Source organism: Callorhinus ursinus, unplaced genomic scaffold (genome assembly GCF_003265705.2).
Source record: "Callorhinus ursinus isolate GAN/ISIS: 27379988/994484 unplaced genomic scaffold, GSC_fseal_2.0 scaffold3, whole genome shotgun sequence".
In the NCBI taxonomy this organism is placed as follows: domain Eukaryota; kingdom Metazoa; phylum Chordata; class Mammalia; order Carnivora; family Otariidae; genus Callorhinus; species Callorhinus ursinus.
This window is the reverse complement of record NW_027397065.1, coordinates 93,141,334-93,159,107: the sequence shown is the minus strand read 5'-3', so window position 1 is coordinate 93,159,107 and position 17,774 is coordinate 93,141,334. Positions and strand designations below refer to the sequence as shown.

Genomic DNA, 17,774 nt, shown 5'->3' with positions numbered 1-17,774 from the left:
ATCCACCTGGGGGGGTAGGATTCACCTGGGGGTGGGATCCACCTCGGGGGGGGCGGGATCCACCTGGGGGGGTGGGATTCACCTGAGGGTGGGATCCACCTGGGGGGTGGGATTCACCTGGGGGTGGGATCCACCTGGGGGGGGCGGGATCCACCTGGGGGGGGTGGGATCCACCTCAGGGGGACAAGATTCACCCAGACATTTAGGGACAGGTGCACTTCTGCCTCCCCCATCAGCCTCATCTTGGCCTCCAGAGACCACCCTTACCCACCTCCTTCCGGCCCTGGGCCCACCCCCTTTGGTGTCTCAGGCACTTCCTCCTCCCACTCTGGCTGGGTGGGCGCTGCTCTGCCCTTTCCGGGCGCCTGCCCCGTGTGCAGTGACGAGTCTGAGTAAGTGAGCAAGTGGTGGTGCCCACCTGTCTGTGCCTGGGAAGAACCAGCTCTCAGAGCCCAGGGTGTGCCAGCAGTCGCGTCCCAACGACCTCCTTGCACCAGCCAGAAGGGGCTGCCTCTGACGCATGCACACACGCGCATGCACACGCACATGTCGATGTTAATTTTAGTACCAGAGCAATGTTTGCCTGCAGCAAACTGCCCTTTAAATTCTCCTTGATATGGTTTCTCACTTACAAAGTTTCCACCCAAAGTGCCTTGAAACATTTTTAATAGACTTGATCATGCAGGTGTGACAGGGTCTGTGACAGGGCCCCTGCCCAGCACATCCAGGGGGCCCTGTAAGGCACATTGTTCTGTGGTCAGGGTTACACAAAATTTGACTAAAATTACATTCACAAAATTAACACACAATTTTCACCACTCCTAACTTAACGTACATTTCGAATTTCAATGAAATTCTTTAAATCTCCTTTCACAATAGAAGATCACTAGTACACAGTATATAAGCACTGTACCAAAATTATTTTCAAGAAAATAGGTGAGAAATAGCAACTCCTACATTTGTGTTCTTTATAGTCTACCATAAAGTAGGCCAAAATTCAGTATTAAATAAATAGGAATTCTTTTATAATAAAAAATTTTACAACAGTTTTCCTAAGGAAATACATTCATAAGACTTTGTTTACTTTCTGTTTTACAATGACAAGAACAGCTAGGATTCTCATTTATGAAATGTATCCACAGCACTACGGAGCATAAGACTGTCCACAGAGGAAACACCAAACTTCTCTCGTGAGCATTGAAATGTGGGATTCTGCAAAGGAGGTTTCCCACCTGGAACTTCAGTTCCTCCTGAGCCGTGAGACATTTGTCAAACAGAGGCATCACCCGCCGGTTTACTATTTCTGGTGTTGATGGAGGGACCTCCGAGCCGCTTTCCCCAGCTCAGCCTCTAGCTCCGCAGCTGGGAATTGGATCCGGGTCCAGAGGTCCAGGTGAGTTGTTAAGGCAGCTGGAGATGCCGGACCAGCTGGGCCGTGGACCCTGGGGAGCTCAGTGCGGCAGGGCTTGGCTTGATCTGGACGAACCACTCTGCAGGGAGTGGGCAGAGCGTGTGCCTTCCTCGAGGAGGTGTGCGTGGTTGCTGCAGCTCAGTCGGGCTCACTAACCGGCAGGTTTTGTTGCCCCGATAATGGCTGGATTTTGTGCTCACAGGTCAAAATGGTTGCACAGTGTGGGGAATACCTACAGAAAGAAAACCAAACACCACCCCCGTGTGTGTGATTTAGGTAATGAGCACATCTGCTGCCTCAGGGTCAAGAGCTTTGTGTTGCTGAGCAGATGCCACAGTGACTAGTCCCTGTTTTTCTCAACAGCAAAGGGACAGTAGGTTGTACCGACTTTCCACCAGGGTCTCAGTGAACACTACGAAGTGCTATCAGGCCTCGCCAGTGACGGCTGTGAGAATTTCCACCGTCAGAAGTCAGTCACAGCACAGCACAAATACTTTCCTGAGCAGAGCTGAGCTGGGCCTCTTCAGAAAAGCTTCTAGTAGTGTCCATCCTAAGGCCCACATTCCTCTGATCTTTACTACCTCTTTCTGAGGAACAGGCGAGGGCAGATGAGGGCCTCTTCCCTGGACTACTGTGGCAGCCTCCTCACCCCAGCCTCCTGTCTGCTGCCCCCATAGGAGAGCCAGACAGTGGTCTCCCTCCAGAGGATGGGGGGCAGAGGGTGCAGCTCTGTCCAAAGCCATGTCCCTGAGACCCTGGAGGGGGTGAGAAGCAGTCTGGGCTACAACATTCTCAGGGCAGGCCCAGAGGGTCCTGTGAGGGTCTGAGCCCTGCTCCAAATCCCTTGGCTCTCCAGGAAAGAGCAGCTCCCCACCCCACCTGGCCCGGGCCCTGTTGAGCTGCTTGCTAAGTGAAGGGCCCACTCTACTCAGCGGGAGCTGTGTAGACCTGCCCACACGGCCAGTGCAACCTCTCCCAGTGTCAGGTGGGACGGCTAAGGCCAGAGACCAGGTGTTGGGCATGGGGCAACACCCGCAAACCAGGGGCCGCCACATTGACGCCTGGGCCAGAGCCAGACCAGTGCTGGGCTCCAGAAGTCACAACACAAAAAGGATAAACAAACAAAAGATGTTTCTGCAATTGTACCTAAGGTGTCCCTAAGGTGACAGGTAGATCAAAGAACTGCTAAGTGTATGTTAAGACATCACGCAGGGCCAACCCCTCCGCCTGCAAACTGCTCCTGGAATCAGGGCTCCTGCCTCCCTGGGGGTGAGAGCCCTGCGGGGCCCGGAAGGTGGGCTGGCATCTGGTCTCAGTGTCCCTGGCAGTGTTGATCAGATAGTGGACACGAAGTGGCAAGAACTCGAACCCAGAGCCCACTTCCGGACACCCAGGGCCCTTCCTGACTCTAAGTCGGGGTGGCAATAAGACCCAAGTGCCGGCAGGCTTCAGAACCACGGCAGGTGCACAGAAGGGCCCACAGCAGAGTCTCGGGGCAAGGGCACGGGCCCAGACCGCCCGGCAGCTGGAAGAGGCTCTGCCACGCTCCACTTCCTAGCCCACAGGGGCCTCTCTGCAGGGGCCTCTCTGCAGGTGGCTCCAAGGAATTCCAAGGGTCAGGCCTCGTGGCACACTCGGTCCCCTGGGACGGATTCTGAACCGGCGAGTCCGGCTTGCTGCCCTATGCCAGCACCTAGACTCCGGCTGGGGGAGACCCCGGGGCCAGGCCGTCACAGCGGCGTCTCCTCCTGCTCCAGCGCGTGCGGCGGCGCGTGGCACGACGGCGGCAGGGACGCGAGCTTGAGCAGCGCGGGGCGGCGGCGCGCGCGGGGCCGCTGGAAAGAGCGCCGGCTGTGCACGCGGCGCGCCGCCGCCGACCGCGCATGCGCGCCCGGGAGTCCGCGGCGCTCCGGCCCCGCGCCCGGCTCGCGGTCGGACGGGCCAGTGGGCGGGGCCTCGGCGGGCGGGCCCTCGGCGGGCGGGGCCGGGCTCAGGGAGCGCTGGCGCTGGGACCGCGCGGGAAGCGGGGGCTTCTCGGCGGCGGGAGGGGACGAGCGTCCGGTCAGCGGCACGTCGGAGCCCGTGTCACCTGCGGGAGAAGACGGTGTGAGCGCAGAGGGCACCTGGCGGGGGCCCTCGTGGGGGGGAGGGGGAAGGGGTGTGCAGGGGAGACCCGGGAGGCGGCGCTGGTCAGGTTCCCGGCCCCATGCCGCGCAAACTGCACGGAAGTCGACTTGCTGGGTTGGCCAAAACCCGGAGCATGCCTGCGGGCAGGGGGCATGGGCAACCTTCCCAGTTGACTGCGGGCGCTCCCACCTCTGGAGGCTGCCACCGCCCCTCTGCGGGTCCGGGAATCACAGGGACACTCCAGGCCGTGGGACCTTCCCTCTAATCTTCCAGGATGGCCGAGCAGCCTGGAGGGTCCCCAACACACCCAGCCTGCGCCCCGCCCCCACTACCTGGAATGTTGTGGGACACTCTGAGGCCATGCCCGGGCCGTGTGGCCAACACGGTGCAGTTACAGGGCCTTCTAAGGACCTGCCTCTGCAGCCCCCTGACGGGCACCTCTGCTACAGGCCATGCCCGCCCCATACAACCACCCTGTCCAGGAATGGTCCTGGCCACATGGCCTCCCTGGACACAGTGCCCTTGCTCTAGGACAAGCAGGGTTCAAGGAAGAGAGAGGGGAAGGTTATGGGTTCAGAGGCAGAAGCCAGGAAGAAGCAGAAGAGCAGCGGAAGGACCAGACAGAGGCCCTGCCCACGTGGTGTTCCCCACAAGCTCACTTCTAGTCCCCAGGAACTCCCGAGAAAGCCCAGCGTTATGCGTAAAGAAAATGCTGCACCGGGCAGCGCCAGCCAGCCTTGCTAGAACACCCCACCATGAAGGCCTCGCCCCAGCTGGACTGATGCACGCCCTCTCCAAGTGTCCACAGGAGAGAAAAACAAGGAGGTCCTGCTTCAGTTGAAATGAATGGGAAAGCTTCTGCATGAGAGCCCCTTCTGTGCCGGGGGAAAGGTTCGCCTCCTGTTTCCCCCCAAGTGCCCACCAAACACCCAAAGGAAACGTGAAATGAACCCAAAACCTTGCACGAAGGGGTGAACCCTCTTCCCTATGGAAGGTAAAGTGGGGACCCAGCAAGAAGTCCCTGAAGCAGAACAGGTGCCTCACCCCTGCCTCCCGCCCCTGCCTCCCGCCCCTGCCTTGCCCCTGCCTTGCCCCCTAACTCCACCCCCCACCCCTGCCTTCTCTGGCCTCCTCTCCTGAGAGAGGTGCTGGTCCCCTTGGCTGGCTGGTGGCCTGCCCCTCCACTTCCCTGTTCCCTTTCCCCAAGCTCCTCTCTGTATGAGGCTGAAAGGGACCCGTTGCTCTTCTGGACTCACTTCTGTCACATGGACTTTTCCCAAACCCCCGGGGGCCTTTGGGGAGGAAAACAGGCCTCTTCCCACGCAACCCCCACCCAGCCCTGGGCTCAGTTCCCTCTGAGCTCAAGACTTAGATTCATGGGCTGAGCACATGGGTTACAGAGATCCTCAAACAGCTCTGGATCCTGACATCTCAGCTGGAGAAGCAGAGACTCAGACAGGTCTCCTAAGAAATGTGCAGCTGGAAAAGAGGTTTAGAAGGAGGGAGAAGAGTTGCTGGAGAAAGTCTGCGGAAGTTCAGGTCCAGAGCCAGAGAGGCGGCTGGCTAGGGGAGAGAAGCTGAGAGAGCAGGTGTCAGGCCAGTGGGCGGGGTCAGGAGTTACATGTGCGTGGACTCAGGGAGGGTCTTGTGGGGCTGCTCCTCGGAGCCATCGGGGCCACTGGGGCCATCGGCCTGCAGAAAGGAGTCCACGGACTTGTTGCTGAGGCGGAAGGGCGCCAGGCGGCGGAAGTTGCCCGGAGAGCAGGGGATCTGCACACGGGCCCTCTGGGAGGGCACCACCGTCTCCCCAGGGGACAGCCAGGGTGGCACCCTGGAGAGGATGCTCAGGTCCTCATCCGGGGAGAACACGGGGTTGTCAATCCCTAGGAGAAAGGGCAGGGGCTGATGAGATTCCCAGGTGAACCTCAGACAGCAGCGAGGGAGGGTGCTGCCCTGGGGGTCAGACACCAGCTCTTCCTGTAGCCGACACCTGGAAGGTCACCTGGAAGGTCTTTGGGGTTCCATGCCTTGCACCCCATTCTGTCTCCACACACAGCAGGCAGGGCACATGCTCCCTTCTCTGGAGCAGAGACCCCCCCGCAACTCACACCCCATGTGGACCCGGGTCCTGTGGCCCCCATCAATGACCAATGACCATGCTCACGTGTGGGGCCCAAGGAGGGCCGGCCCCACCCCTCACCTGAGGGGGAGTCTGTCGCCGTGGCATCTTGCGTGATGTTTGCCAGGAACTCGATCCCCCCACCCATTTCAGCACCGTAGTCCGGGGCCTCCTCTGGTTCTGAAAGTTCCAAATCTGGTGGCAAGAGAGGGCAGCATGGAGGGAGCGGGCTGGGCGCACAGACACCCCCGTGCAGTGCCCTTGACTGACACCCTTGACCGCTTGCAGAGCACCCCGAGGGCTGTCATCACACCACCCCATCTGGGCAGCTTGCTGGGCAGCAGTGCCTGGACGGCCAGCACAGGGCTGGGCAAAGCAAAACCACACCAAGAGGTTTTCCCTTCTACACGGGAGCCACGGGGAGCGTCCAGCCCTCCTGCCCCTGCTCCTCCTCCCCAGCCAGCCTGGCCTTCTGGAGGCAGGAGCGCGCTGCAGAACAGGCTCTGCTCAGAGAGGGCACTCTTCTTGTAGCTAAAACACAAGTGGGGACTGGAACAGGGGATGTGGAGCCCACCTCCAGGGCGCTGCCCACCAGAGCAGCTGGGGCCTTGGCAGCAGCCCCCTACCCAAGGTGGGTCCTGACTGCCAAGGGGAAGGGTCCCTCTGGCAGGACAGCGCTCTGCACCCCTCCTGCCCCATCGCATGTGTCTCTGGGTCCTGCTCTGCCCCCCCCCCCAGTACCTTTCTCCTTAATGGTAAAGTTGTCCATGGGGCTCTCCGTGGGCAGTTTCCCGTTGGGGACACTGCTGTTCCTCTGAGAAACAAAAGGAAACCGTCAGCAGGTGTGGGCACAGCTACACCTGGACCCTGACTGCCCCAACTGTTCCCAGGGGAGACTGTTCCAGGGGAGCCCCTGCTGGTGCTGCTGGGAGCCCTCCGGGGCCCCTCCTGCTCTGTGAGGGGTTACAGGAGCAGAGCGCCTGCCCAGGCCTGTCCCTGGGGGTGCCCTGGTGGGACCCCAGCCCCCGGGAACCCCACGTGCCCACTGCCCTCACCCGTTTCTGGGCGCGTTCCCTCTTGTAGAGTTTTGCCGCCTTCTTGTTCTGGTTGATCCCCAGCTTGGCGGACTTGAAGGACTCCAAGCGCTTCCGCATGGTCCTGTGGAAGATCTCCTTGTCCTGCTTCTCGTCCTCGCTCGGGGTCAGCTCATGCCGACTGTAGAGATGCTTGTACTGGGGAGAGGTCACGGTGGGGGCACCTTGCATGGCTGCCCCGGGCCTCACGGCCCCCCCAGCACCCCCGGCCAGCACACCCAGGGGCGAGAGGGCCCAGGGACCTGGCTGGGAAGCTGAGCCCCGCGCCTCCTGCCAGCCCTTCTCGGCCTGAGCATCCTCTGCACGGAAACCGTCCCGGGGCGAGGAGGGGACCAGGGAGCTGTACCCCACCCGGGCTCCGCGCGCCCACCTCCTGCCGAGGCTTGTACAGGTACTGCTGCAGGGTGTGGTGAGTGACCATGTCCTCTGTGTCACGGATGCTCCTCCTCCTCTGTTCCAGGGACTGCATGTCCAGGCACACCGCGCTGACGTTCTCCCTCCTGTGTGGGGGCCATGGTGACCGCCTGCCCTGCCTGCCCTCACCGCCGGCCTCCTGGGAGGCTTGTCCTGGGCGTGACTTCCCATGAGGCCTCCCCCCACACAGTGCTCCGTGCCCTCCTCACTCACCCCCTCAAGCCCGGCACCTGCACACCGGTTGGCCAACCCCAGCCACACAGCACTACAGAGCAGGAGGCCCAAACCCCGGGACCGGTGTAGGTAGGGGTGACCAGGGATGAGGCCTCAGCCCCAGGTCTCTGTCTGGCACCCTCCTCTCTTGGTCTCCATCCGGCAGGCGCTAACATTTACTACAGATGCATTGGAGCGGGGGACACCGGCGCCTGTGTGCACGCCCTCCCTGGGGTCCGATGCAGGGGCCTCTGCTCCACCCATTTATGACTCGCAGTTGCCCCCAGGTGCCCACTGGCCAGTGTCTGTCCAGAGGGGCCCTGCTGCCTATGACCAGGCGGGCAGCCTCCAGGGGCAGGGGGGGAGGGGCCCAGGCCAGGGGTGGCCTCTTCTGGTGGAAGCCCGTGTGAACGCGAGCACCTACAGGAGGTAGGAGACAGAGGCCTCCACGGTTGAGGGCCGTGGTGTGCTGAAGTCCACATTGACCATGTTGTCGGTGCTGGGGGAGCGGATGAAGGCCAGGGACCCACGGCGCTCTCCCTGTGGGGAAGAGGAAGCCTGTGTCAGCCCACACCGTGGCGTGCCTTGAAGCCAGGTGACCACCAGAGAGCCGAGGGCTCTCCTCTGCCCCTGGAGAGCCGAGGCCACAGGTAAGGCCTCGCTGAGTGGTTGAGGCTGGTGGTTTGAAGAGGAAAGTGAAGACAGAACCATGGGTCCTTCAACCCAGACCCTCAGTGGGCACGGGGCATCAGGAAACATTGCAGCTCCCCACAGGACTGGGGAGGTGTCCCCTGTCCCCACTGGAGACTCCCAACCACCTGCCCTCAGTGACCCTGAGAAGGAAACCCCCAGTGGGGGCTCATGGCCTCTGTCCGGAACTCAACCAGATTAAGATCATGTAGAGCCAAGCCTGACATGAATGAGAGTTGGAAACAGCCACCCTCCTTGGGTGGGAGCGTGGGGCCGAGTGCCAAGGGGGCCGCTGGAAGAGAAGCAGGGATTCCTCAGGGGAGGGCACGGGGCTGTGAGGGCACCAGGGACAGGGGCCGGCGTGGCAGGGCAGGAGGCCCAGAGGCACAGCCCAGGAGGACGCACCACCCCCCACTGCGGTCTGAGTGGGCAGAGCCAGTCCTGACCATGCAGGAGCCCATGTCACGGGCACCGGGCGCTCAGTGTGGTGGGCAGTGGGGGCCCTGCAAGCAGGCTGCATCTCCCACGTGGGGGCTAGGGGCGTCAGAGTGTCCGAGGGAGACAGGACTGGGCCAGCAGAAGGGCTGGTCAGTCAGGACAGTCCCTCCTGCCCACCCATCCAGGCTCGAAGGACACGAAGGCCTCTGTAGTCCCAGAGGGCAGAGATTTGAGCAGTGAACTTTCCCAGCCCAGGGCCAGAGGTGCAGACAGCAGGTGACCTTGTCCCTCCTAGTGCCTGGAGCTTGTGGGTTGGGGTTACAGGGGGAGCAGCATTGGTGTGGCATTAGCTCAGGAGATGGTGTAGGGCCCTCCTCTTTACTGCTCTCCCTGTGGCCCCTGCATCCGTCTGTCCTGGAGTGACCCCCGGCTGTCTTAGGGCATCAGGCTGTACATTTGGTGTGGACAAGCCCACTCGAGACAGGAATCACTTTCCCCTCGGAAGGAACAGACGCTTCCAGGGCTCTGGCTACGCCTTCTGGCTGAGGTCCATGGGATTTGCTGAGATGGGAGTGCAGATCCCTAGCTCACCAGGCTCTGTGTAGGCCTGAGCTGGTGAGGCGTCAGGTGACCTCGGGGCCCAGGGGATACACACGGGGCAAAGGCCAAGTGACTGTCACACGTGTGCACTGCCTGGAGGCATGTGGCCACTGGGGAGGGGCCAGCCAGATTGTGTGTCCAGGTTTGACCTGGGACCTGCGATGACTGGGTCACTTTGACACACCCCGGGTCCTGACTGAGTGGCTGTGGGTTGGCACAGGGCATGTGGCATCAGAAACAGCAAGATCCGGAGAGTCACCATGCAGCCCACGTGGTAGGCTAGTCCCTCATCCTTCCACAGGCTCCCCGAGCCCACTCACTGACCCCACACCGGATGCACCAGCCACTAGTTGGTGGGGGTCTTCTATGGCCCATCAGCCCCAAAGACATGGGGGAGGATTCATTCACCTACAGAAGCGGGTGTTCTCTGGATGCAGAGGAGTCCTGCTCACCTGCAAGGACCTTAGAATCACAGCCTGTTCCCAGGTGTGTCCCCTGTTGGCCCCACAGGATGCAAGATATCCTTGCTGCTTTCCCCTCTGTGTGCATATGCAGACATGCATGAATGTGTGTGTGTGCACATATGTATGTTGGGGGGCACGACTCTGTAATGCCCTAGCTGGTCTTCGATCTCAGACTCACCAGACCACAGAGCATCCCACAGAGGGCCGTGGGGGAGGGTGCTGTGCCTCAGCTCCCGCAGCCATTCTTGGGGTGTTGGAGGACCCAGGAGCTTCACGTCATGAACTTGTCAGCAGCCCCAGCGCGGTGCCACCAGGGGCCTCCCTCCCTGACCCGCTGCCCTAGACCCCGTGGCTGTTGGCCACATCCTTTGGCTGGGTGTTGTTTCAGCCCCCAACTCCAACAAGAGAACAGATGGAATGTTCTGGTACCTCAGCCACATAGCTAATGGCATCTTTCAAGTTGAGTTCATGGAAAACATTCAGAATCCGATCTCGTGACTTCTGAGCCGACCTTCTCATAAGGATTTTGCTGAGGAATTTCCTATCAAAATTGGACCACCTGGGGGGTCAAACCAACATGACATCAACACTTGGATGGGCCGTGGGCAAGGCCCCAGGATGGACGGGGACCCCTCTCACTGCCCAGACTTGTAATGGACATGGTCTCCCAGGAACTGAGACACAGGAGACGCCCTCCCTCCCCCCAACCCTGATTTTTATTTACTGTAACAAGCACAAAGATAAGTTTTAAAATAAAAGGAATAAACCTCAGGGGTGCTATTTCCTCATCTGCGCTCTGTTCCTACCTTCCTACCTGAAGGTACGTGTCATTAGAATGTATGCCGAATTCTGTATTTTGTTTTCTTAATACGATATTGCAAAGTTTCCCAAGTGACTACCTAACCCTCTGGAAAGGGTAAGGCTGGGGGAGGGCAGGGCCCTGGGGCCCTGGAGCCCTGGCTACAGTGAAGGGGGCACATTTTACCTGCAGAGGGATTGGCTGGGGGAAGAGGAGCCCCTGAGCTCCCACACCAGGACAGAACAAGGCTGGCCAGAAGGAGGCTTTCAACCCAACACAGTTAGGGTACTGGCCAGCATTGTGGGTCAGAAGAGCAGGTGGCCAGGTGAGAATAAGGGGAATATCTAGCCGAAGCCCAGCGGGCCACGAGCTGGACGGACGTGGTGGGGGAGGAGGCGGGGGAGTCCCAGGGGAAGGAGGGGCTCCTGGGGGAGGGGCTCCTGGGGGAGAGGGGTCCCAGAGGCGGAGGGACTCCGGGGGGGGTCTCAGGGAGAGGGGGAGCCCCAGGGGAAGGAGGGGGCTCAGGGGGACCAGGAGTCCCAGGGGGTGGGGGTCTCAGACAGTTAGTCAAGCAACCTGACCCCTTTAAAGGCAGTGTTCTTCAGTTAGCTAGCACTTTGTGAGGTGGGTTTATGGGGGATATCAGTGGCTCTTTCTACCCTGTGGGTCTCCCGTTAAAGGCAGAGGGCAGGAAGCTGACGAGACTAAAGATGCCTCCAAATATCCCCATTTCAACCCAGCCAGGGGCACCTGCGGCTACTTACTTATCTCTGAGATAATTGTGTCCAATTTGCCCTGATATGTCCTCAATGGCTGAAAGGATGTGGTCGAAAGCCTTCGCAGGAAAGAGAAGGGGATTAGCATCACTTGGAGGGACGCAACTGCCAGCCCTGCCCCCCCCCGGCCACCGGGGAGGTCCCCTACCCGGCCATGCAGCTTCTCGTTGAGTTTGGGCTCTCGATGCTCACTCCTTTTCACCTTCAGCCACTGCACCAGGGGCTTGATGGTCAGGCCCTGGAAGACGGGTGTTGACCCTGGTGGCAGGCAGGTTCCACCCCAGGGCCCACCCCGGCCCACTGAGCCCCCAGTGTGTGAATCCACCGCCACCCGACCCTGCTCTGAGGGCCCCCCGGTCAGCTCTTTAGATTGTCCAAAAGCAAGGGGGAAGTGGGACACTTTCCTGGGCATGTCTGGTCAATGAAGTATTAACTGGGGCTTTGTTAGCCAGCAGCAACCCAGGAAGGACATTTTTAGGCCAAATCGTGCTGCGTCCCCTGTGGGGCCACATGAAAACCTACAAAACGGCTCCTAGTTACTAAAATAGTAAAAACCAATTAGGGCCTGGAGGCTGGAGAGGCTTGTCACAGCACCCCGGCCCGGCATGGTGAGGCCGGGAGGACGGGCAGGGCATGCGCTCGACCCTACCTGGAAGATGACCGTGAAAAAGACCACAATGATGGTCGTGCTGACGAACAGGTTCCTCTCCTGCACCTTCTTCTCGTCCAGGAGGACAACCAGGGCGAAGGCCACGGCTCCGCGCAGGCCACCATAGGACATGACCACCTGGTCTATGATCTCCAGCTGCACCATCCGGTACCGGTTCAAGACCCAGGTCTGCAGGACGACACCTGCGGGTGGGGCCCGCGCTGAGCTCCCACGCTCCAGGAGCGGCCCCCCCCCCTTGGCAGCCACCGCACCGGGGGAGCAGCATTTGGGAACTCCCTCCTTGGGCACTGACGGCGAGGGTGACGGGTTCTGTTCTGAGCAAAAGTCACGAAAATGCCACCCTGGGGCCCTGCTCTCCCCACACCCTCCGGTCCAACCTGTGCTCCCTCTTGGCCGAGAGCCAAACCTGCCCTGTGACCCAGGAGGCAATGGAAGCCTTGTGTCCTAGGACCACGGACTCTGCCTCACTCCGGAAGCCGCTCCCTGGAGCCCCCAGTCCCCGCTGAGCACAGGCAGAGTGGGTGGTGGTCCCACCCTGGCCAGCACCCCGAGGAGGGGCCACAAGGGTCACAGCGGGCAGCAGGGCTCCAGCCTCACAGGAGCCTCCATCTGCTTCCTCAGTGACAGCATCCAGAGTGAGTCAAGGGGAAACCAAATGGGTTCCCCTAGGTTCTAGAACCTTCCACCCTGCCCCCCAGCTATGCTCTCTCTGACTCAAGGTGACAAGGCCGTGAAGAAAGCCTGAACCTTCACTGCACATAACTGACGGCCTGGCCATGCTGAGGCTCCCCAGGGGCTCTGGAACCTGCCGTTCACTGGGCCAGGGGGCTCACTCCAAGGGCTGGTCACAAACACCACGTCCTCGGTTCCCACAGCCTGCCCACAGCGGGTCCCCACTGTCCACCTCCCACTGTCCCCAGCATCCCTCCGTCATCCCCGCTGCCCCCCGCCATTCCCCACCTTCCCCAACAGCCCCATCCCCCAGGCATCCCTGTCATTGTCCCCCCTCCCCGCCACCCCCATCGACTCCCCTCCTCCCCGTCAGCCCCACCCCCACCCCACACTCCCTCGTCCCCACAACCCCCGGCACCCTCACCAATGGCCCGGTACACAGAGATGAAGACCAGTGTCAGGAGCACAAAGGCTGTGTTCCACTTCCAGATGAGGGGGTTCACGGCTGAGATGCCCAGGAACATGAAGATTATGGTCTCCGCCCCACTGGCCAGCATCTTCATGGTGTAGCGCACGGTGGTGGCTGACTGCTCAGAGATGTTGGCCTTCACGTACTTCTGACAGCAGATGCCACAGAAGGTGATGCTGGGGGCGGGATGGGCTTGCTGTCAGACTGGGGGCCGAGACTCCACCTGCATGGCCTGTGGGCCTGTGGGCCTGTGTCCTGGGCACGCACCCACCCCACTGATCGGGTCTTCTCTTGGAGCTGGGCCTCCCTACACCCCAAGACCTGAACCCTGAGCCACCCAGTGGGCTGCCTCGGTGTCTGTCCCCAGTCCAGCGGCAGCTGGCTCTTGGAGGCGTGCTGGGGCAGATTTGGGTCACGGGTTGCTAGCCGGCCGCCCACCCAGGGCACCCAGAAGAGGCTGCGTGTAGGCAGAGCTCAAGGACAATTCTGTGAAAACGCCAACTCCTGATTTAAAACCTGAATAGACCAGATTCTTCACCCCCACAGTGGCTTCTCACCCCTCACAGGGAGGTGGGCCAGGAAGGTTGTGCCCAGGAAGGGAGGGGCCTTCCCCCCTCCCCCCCCCCCCCCCCCCCCCCCCCCCCCCCCCCCCCCCTCCCCTCCCGGGCACAGCTGCTTGGCTGTGCTGTGGGGTGACCCCACCCCACCCCTGCACAGCACATGGCCGGGACACCGTGCGGCCCTGGCACCCTGGGGCATGGGGGTGAGGGACTCACGCCAGGATGGCTGACAGCGACAGCATCTCGGACGTGAGGTAGGACAAATAGGAGATGACGAACACGAAGCCCGGCTCGATGATGCGCACGTGCTTGGTGAAGCGGGTCACCAGCGAGAGCAGGAAGGCGAAAAGCACCCCCACCAGCGTGCCCCCCAGGCTCACCACGAAGAAGGACACTGTGGGCCGAGGACGTTGGCTGAACCACCTGAAAGGCCCTTTGTGGCCGGCGTGGCTGGCCCCTGTGTGGGCGCCGCTGACCGGCCTCCTTCCAGAACATTCCTCATGTGGGTCGCCCGGTAACCCCCCCAGAGGCGCCAACAGCGCGGCCAACAAGAGGCCAGTTCTCCCACGTGGAGTGCAGGGAGGCCCGGCTCCCCTCCCCCATTGTGGACAAAGGCCATGAAGGAGGCCTTGCGCAGGGTTGTCCCCGGGCCCCCAGGACAGCGAGGCTGTCACTGCCCCTTCCCAGAGAAATGCTTACTCGGGACCACCCAGGACCCCCGTCCTCCAACTCGACGTGCTGGTGGGCCTCACGGGGCAGCACCCTGCCCCCCCAAGGGTGCCCGGACCCAATGAAGTTGCGTCCATGAAACACGCTGGGGACGGGAGGAAACCGCCGCCCAGACTTCAAAGGGGAAATGTCTTCTCCTACACAGGCTGTGGGTTCCAGGGGCAGACCTGGGGCCGAAGCCTGGAGGTGGTCCCCATGCTGGAGAGGAGACGTGGCCCCCACACTCCCCAGGTGGGTGGACCTGCCAGCCACACACCTATGCCTTTCACGCAATCCACTCCAGTCACCTTGTCACCACCCAGTGTCACGAAAGATTCAAACACGTTGTAGAGGACCTGGGGGGGGGACAGAGAGGCATGACATCGGGTCAGCCCTCGGCCAGCACTCACCCCCGTGACTTGGGCCCCAGGCTTCAGAGACTTGGGCTGGATGGAGCAGCCTGTGGAAGCCACCAGAAATCACTGGGAGGAAATCATTACGGGGCAATAATATTCAATAAGACAAAGGCCCAAGATGAGTCAGCAGGTGGGCTAGGAGAGGCAGAAGAACATTCTAGAAGGAACCAGAACCTTCAGGAGCAAACCTGGCCCTTTCCTACTCTCAGCAAAGCACAAAGCTACCTACTGCATTTAACTCTGTTTTGTTTTCCAAGATGAAGCCAGAGTTTCATTTTTAGTGACCTCACTATTGCATTGACTCCTGCTTGTGGGATCACACCCCTTGATGTCTTTGCATGTTGACTTTTAAACTGTATCCCACCAAGATATTTGAGGTGAAAAGCTCGAGAACTATATGCTAGGCTCAGCTGTGGGGACAGTGTTGTGTTTCCCGGGCCTCCTGAGGACGTGCCGCTCCACACCGCCGGGCCGAGGGGCTGCCATGGCCAGGATGCCGGCTCCTAGGGAGGCCACTTGTCTCTGGGCCATGGGTCCGCCTCTCCAGGTCGGCTGGAGGGGACACAGGACCCCAAAAGGCAGGGTGTGCTGCTGTCTCTATAGCAGGAGGTTGGGCATGGCTTGATGACGTACTGGTGGTGGGCAGGGCCTGGGCCTCCAAGGGCATTGGGGGCTGGACCACAGTTCCGCTATCTCCATGGAAACGCAGGTGGGAGGGGGGATGGAGCCTCTGGCAGGACTGTGTGTGGAGAGCTCTGTGGTGAGCTCCGTGGCTCAGGCAGAAGTTCGTGCTTCCGCAGAGAGGCGAAGCCACGGCACAGGGCAGCCCAATCTCAAAGGAGCTGTGTATTACATTTCTGATTAAATTCCAAATTAATTCTCAAATTCCCCCGAGAACATCTCTGCTACAGAAGAAATCTGGTGCAGCACAACCTTAGGACTTTTCAGTCTCCTGAATCCTGAAGGGACATGAGAAGGGGGTTTCTTAGAGAGACCACCAGTACTTTCAGAGCTAAGACATCTTCCTATCCCGCCGTGTGGGGCTGCTGGGGCCAGACCCTCGGGCCCAGAGCCGGTGCCTGGAGACACAGTGCCCGGCGGATCTGCGTGGGGAAGGCACTCTGTGTGTGCCTCAGTGTTACCCCTAACTCACTCTCGCAGAGGTAGTGGCCCAGTTTGGGGATGGGCTTTGAAAAATCCATGCCGGCCACTGTGATGCTAGACAGCGTCCCCACATGTCATGAGCCTTCTGTTCACTTTGTGGAGTCACTGTGGCCTCACACCTTAACAGAGGGTCCACCAGCCCCTGCCCGCCCACGGGGGCTCTGCCACGCTCCCTTCTGGAGAGAAAGCTGCCTTCGGGGGCACACGGCCCATGCTTGCTCATCTTCCTTCCTTAATTCTGGTGAGATCTTGCTGTTTGTCTCTTCATCGGCTCTCTTAGGGGACTCACGAACGGGTAGCACCAAGTCTGGACCCAAAGCTAGAGGGGTCCTGTTCTGGGAACCGTGGTTGCGGGGCTGACAGATGGTTACCACGAAGGAGGGAGAACGGACGAAGAACTGACCCAGACAGGCAGTCATTCTGAGTTAGGAGGTGGTGAGGGAAGGGGGGCCACGCGACAGGGGCATGGGGGAGCCTCCTGCGGCCGGAGCTGCGAGCAGAGGAAGAGTCCCCTCATGCAGACTCGGCCTTTGTGTGTCCGCTCCTCTGCCCTCTGCACTGAGGGGCACTGCAGCCACAGAGTGACCGCGTTTCTCCCTCCCAGTGGCTCTGAGATGCCCTGTGCCAAGTCCCAGGGCCCGCCCTGCACCCGCTCACCACAGTGACGGCGTCGTTCAGCAGTGACTCCCCAAAGACGATGATGAACAGGACCTCGTTGACGTGCACCTCCTCGAACACGGCCAGGACGGCCACCGGGTCCACGGCGGCAATCAGGCTGCCGAACAGGAGGAAATCCAGCAGCCCAACTTTCAGGTCTCCTGCAAGACAGGCAGGGCTATCACGGAGAGCTCTTCAGGGCCCAGGTAGAAGGAGGGCCTCAGAGTCAGGCACACTTCCTCCCCTTGGCCTTCTGGGGGGCTGCCCCAGGCTGTTGTCCTGCTGATGACTGAGTTGGAGGCCCCTCAGGATGGGGACTCTGATGCTCTTGGGTCTGGGGCTGGCCAGTTGTGGGAACTGGGGTCAGATTGCCTGCCTCCCATGGGCCCCCACAACCTTCAGGAACGGCTTATCTCACCCCCCAGTGGGGACTGACAGCCCCTGTGCCTGGCTGCTTCCTTCTGGCCAGCTTACCGAGGCCATCTGCCAGCAGATGAGGGGCCCCTGGTGCCCGACCAGGCACAGCATGAAATCAGACCCCGGCCCTGGGCGGTCTGCAGTCCGGGGATGCACATGGTGTATTCGCAAGGGAGGTGGTCGGGGGCTCGACAGGCCTGGGGGAAAGGCCTCCCTGGGAAGTGATACCTCAGCCTAGATCAGAGCCACCAGGACCAGCCTGAGGGGAGGTGATGGACGGGGCAGGGGAGGGACAGGCCTCACAGGCCCCGGGGAAACCGGGGGGCTCCAACAGTAGAAGCCGCTGGGGAGGTCTGAGGGACCAGAAGGGAGCTGGGGGCTCAGAGAGGAGGGAGGGGAGGAAGGGACCTTGGAGGTGCAGGTCCTCAGAGCTCAGCCTAGCCTGCACCTTGGAGTGACCTCTGCCCAGCAAGTTCCTGGCGCCCTCGGGGGCGGGGGTCATGCTCAGATGCATTTTCCAACTTCTCTGTCCTTCCAGATCCATCTCAGTCCCCAGAGCCACTCCAGGTTGCATGCAAACCCCCCGCAGCGGCCTTCCCTGGACAAAAGCTCAGGACCCCCGCATATGGTTGCCTGTCCCAGCTGTGTTCGGGACACACACCTGCTCTCAGAGGGCTGTGGTGGGAGGGGGGCCTTGTCCAGGGGCCTTCTTGGTATGGAGCCTCCTCCCCAGGCTGATTGGGCTTAAACAGACCCCAGGGGCCAGTCAGACCTTGAGGCCATGGGAGAGGCCGGCCGGGGTGGGGTAGGTGGAAACCATGTGGGCTGGACGCCTGCCGGTTCAGAGCCGAGGGCCCCCTCCAGGCCCAGGATGGGGGCTTCCACAGGAGCCCGGC

The 17,774-nt window shown here is 61.0% G+C and overlaps 1 protein-coding gene and 1 long non-coding RNA gene across 4 annotated transcripts in view; both read right to left on the bottom strand.

The window, feature by feature from the left end:
• The window catches only part of LOC141372422 (uncharacterized), a 2,005-nt gene extending 1,506 nt beyond the window's left edge, over window positions 1-499 (bottom strand). The window contains exon 1 of one of the 2 annotated variants that reach the window (XR_012377679.1): window positions 419-499. This is a non-coding gene — a long non-coding RNA (uncharacterized lncRNA). Of the gene's footprint in view, window positions 1-271; window positions 395-418 lie in introns of those variants that run through there. The other variant, XR_012377680.1, reaches the window with a different exon arrangement.
• Window positions 500-649: 150 nt separating this feature from the next.
• Window positions 650-17,774, bottom strand: part of SLC9A3 (solute carrier family 9 member A3) — a 47,116-nt gene continuing 29,991 nt past the window's right edge. The window contains exons 3-17 of one of the 2 annotated variants that reach the window (XM_025867509.2): window positions 16,462-16,622; window positions 14,502-14,580; window positions 13,733-13,910; window positions 12,912-13,132; window positions 11,795-11,997; window positions 11,294-11,383; window positions 11,134-11,204; window positions 10,000-10,129; window positions 7,803-7,918; window positions 7,122-7,251; window positions 6,713-6,889; window positions 6,399-6,471; window positions 5,739-5,852; window positions 5,160-5,421; window positions 650-3,500 (exon numbers count right to left, since the gene is read on the bottom strand). In XM_025867509.2, coding sequence (XP_025723294.1) covers window positions 3,497-3,500; window positions 5,160-5,421; window positions 5,739-5,852; window positions 6,399-6,471; window positions 6,713-6,889; window positions 7,122-7,251; window positions 7,803-7,918; window positions 10,000-10,129; window positions 11,134-11,204; window positions 11,294-11,383; window positions 11,795-11,997; window positions 12,912-13,132; window positions 13,733-13,910; window positions 14,502-14,580; window positions 16,462-16,622 — 2,009 coding nt within the window. In that variant the 3' untranslated portion in view covers window positions 650-3,496. Of the gene's footprint in view, window positions 3,501-5,155; window positions 5,422-5,738; window positions 5,853-6,398; window positions 6,472-6,712; window positions 6,890-7,121; window positions 7,252-7,802; window positions 7,919-9,999; window positions 10,130-11,133; window positions 11,205-11,293; window positions 11,384-11,794; window positions 11,998-12,911; window positions 13,133-13,732; window positions 13,911-14,501; window positions 14,581-16,461; window positions 16,623-17,774 lie in introns of those variants that run through there. The other variant, XM_025867510.2, reaches the window with a different exon arrangement.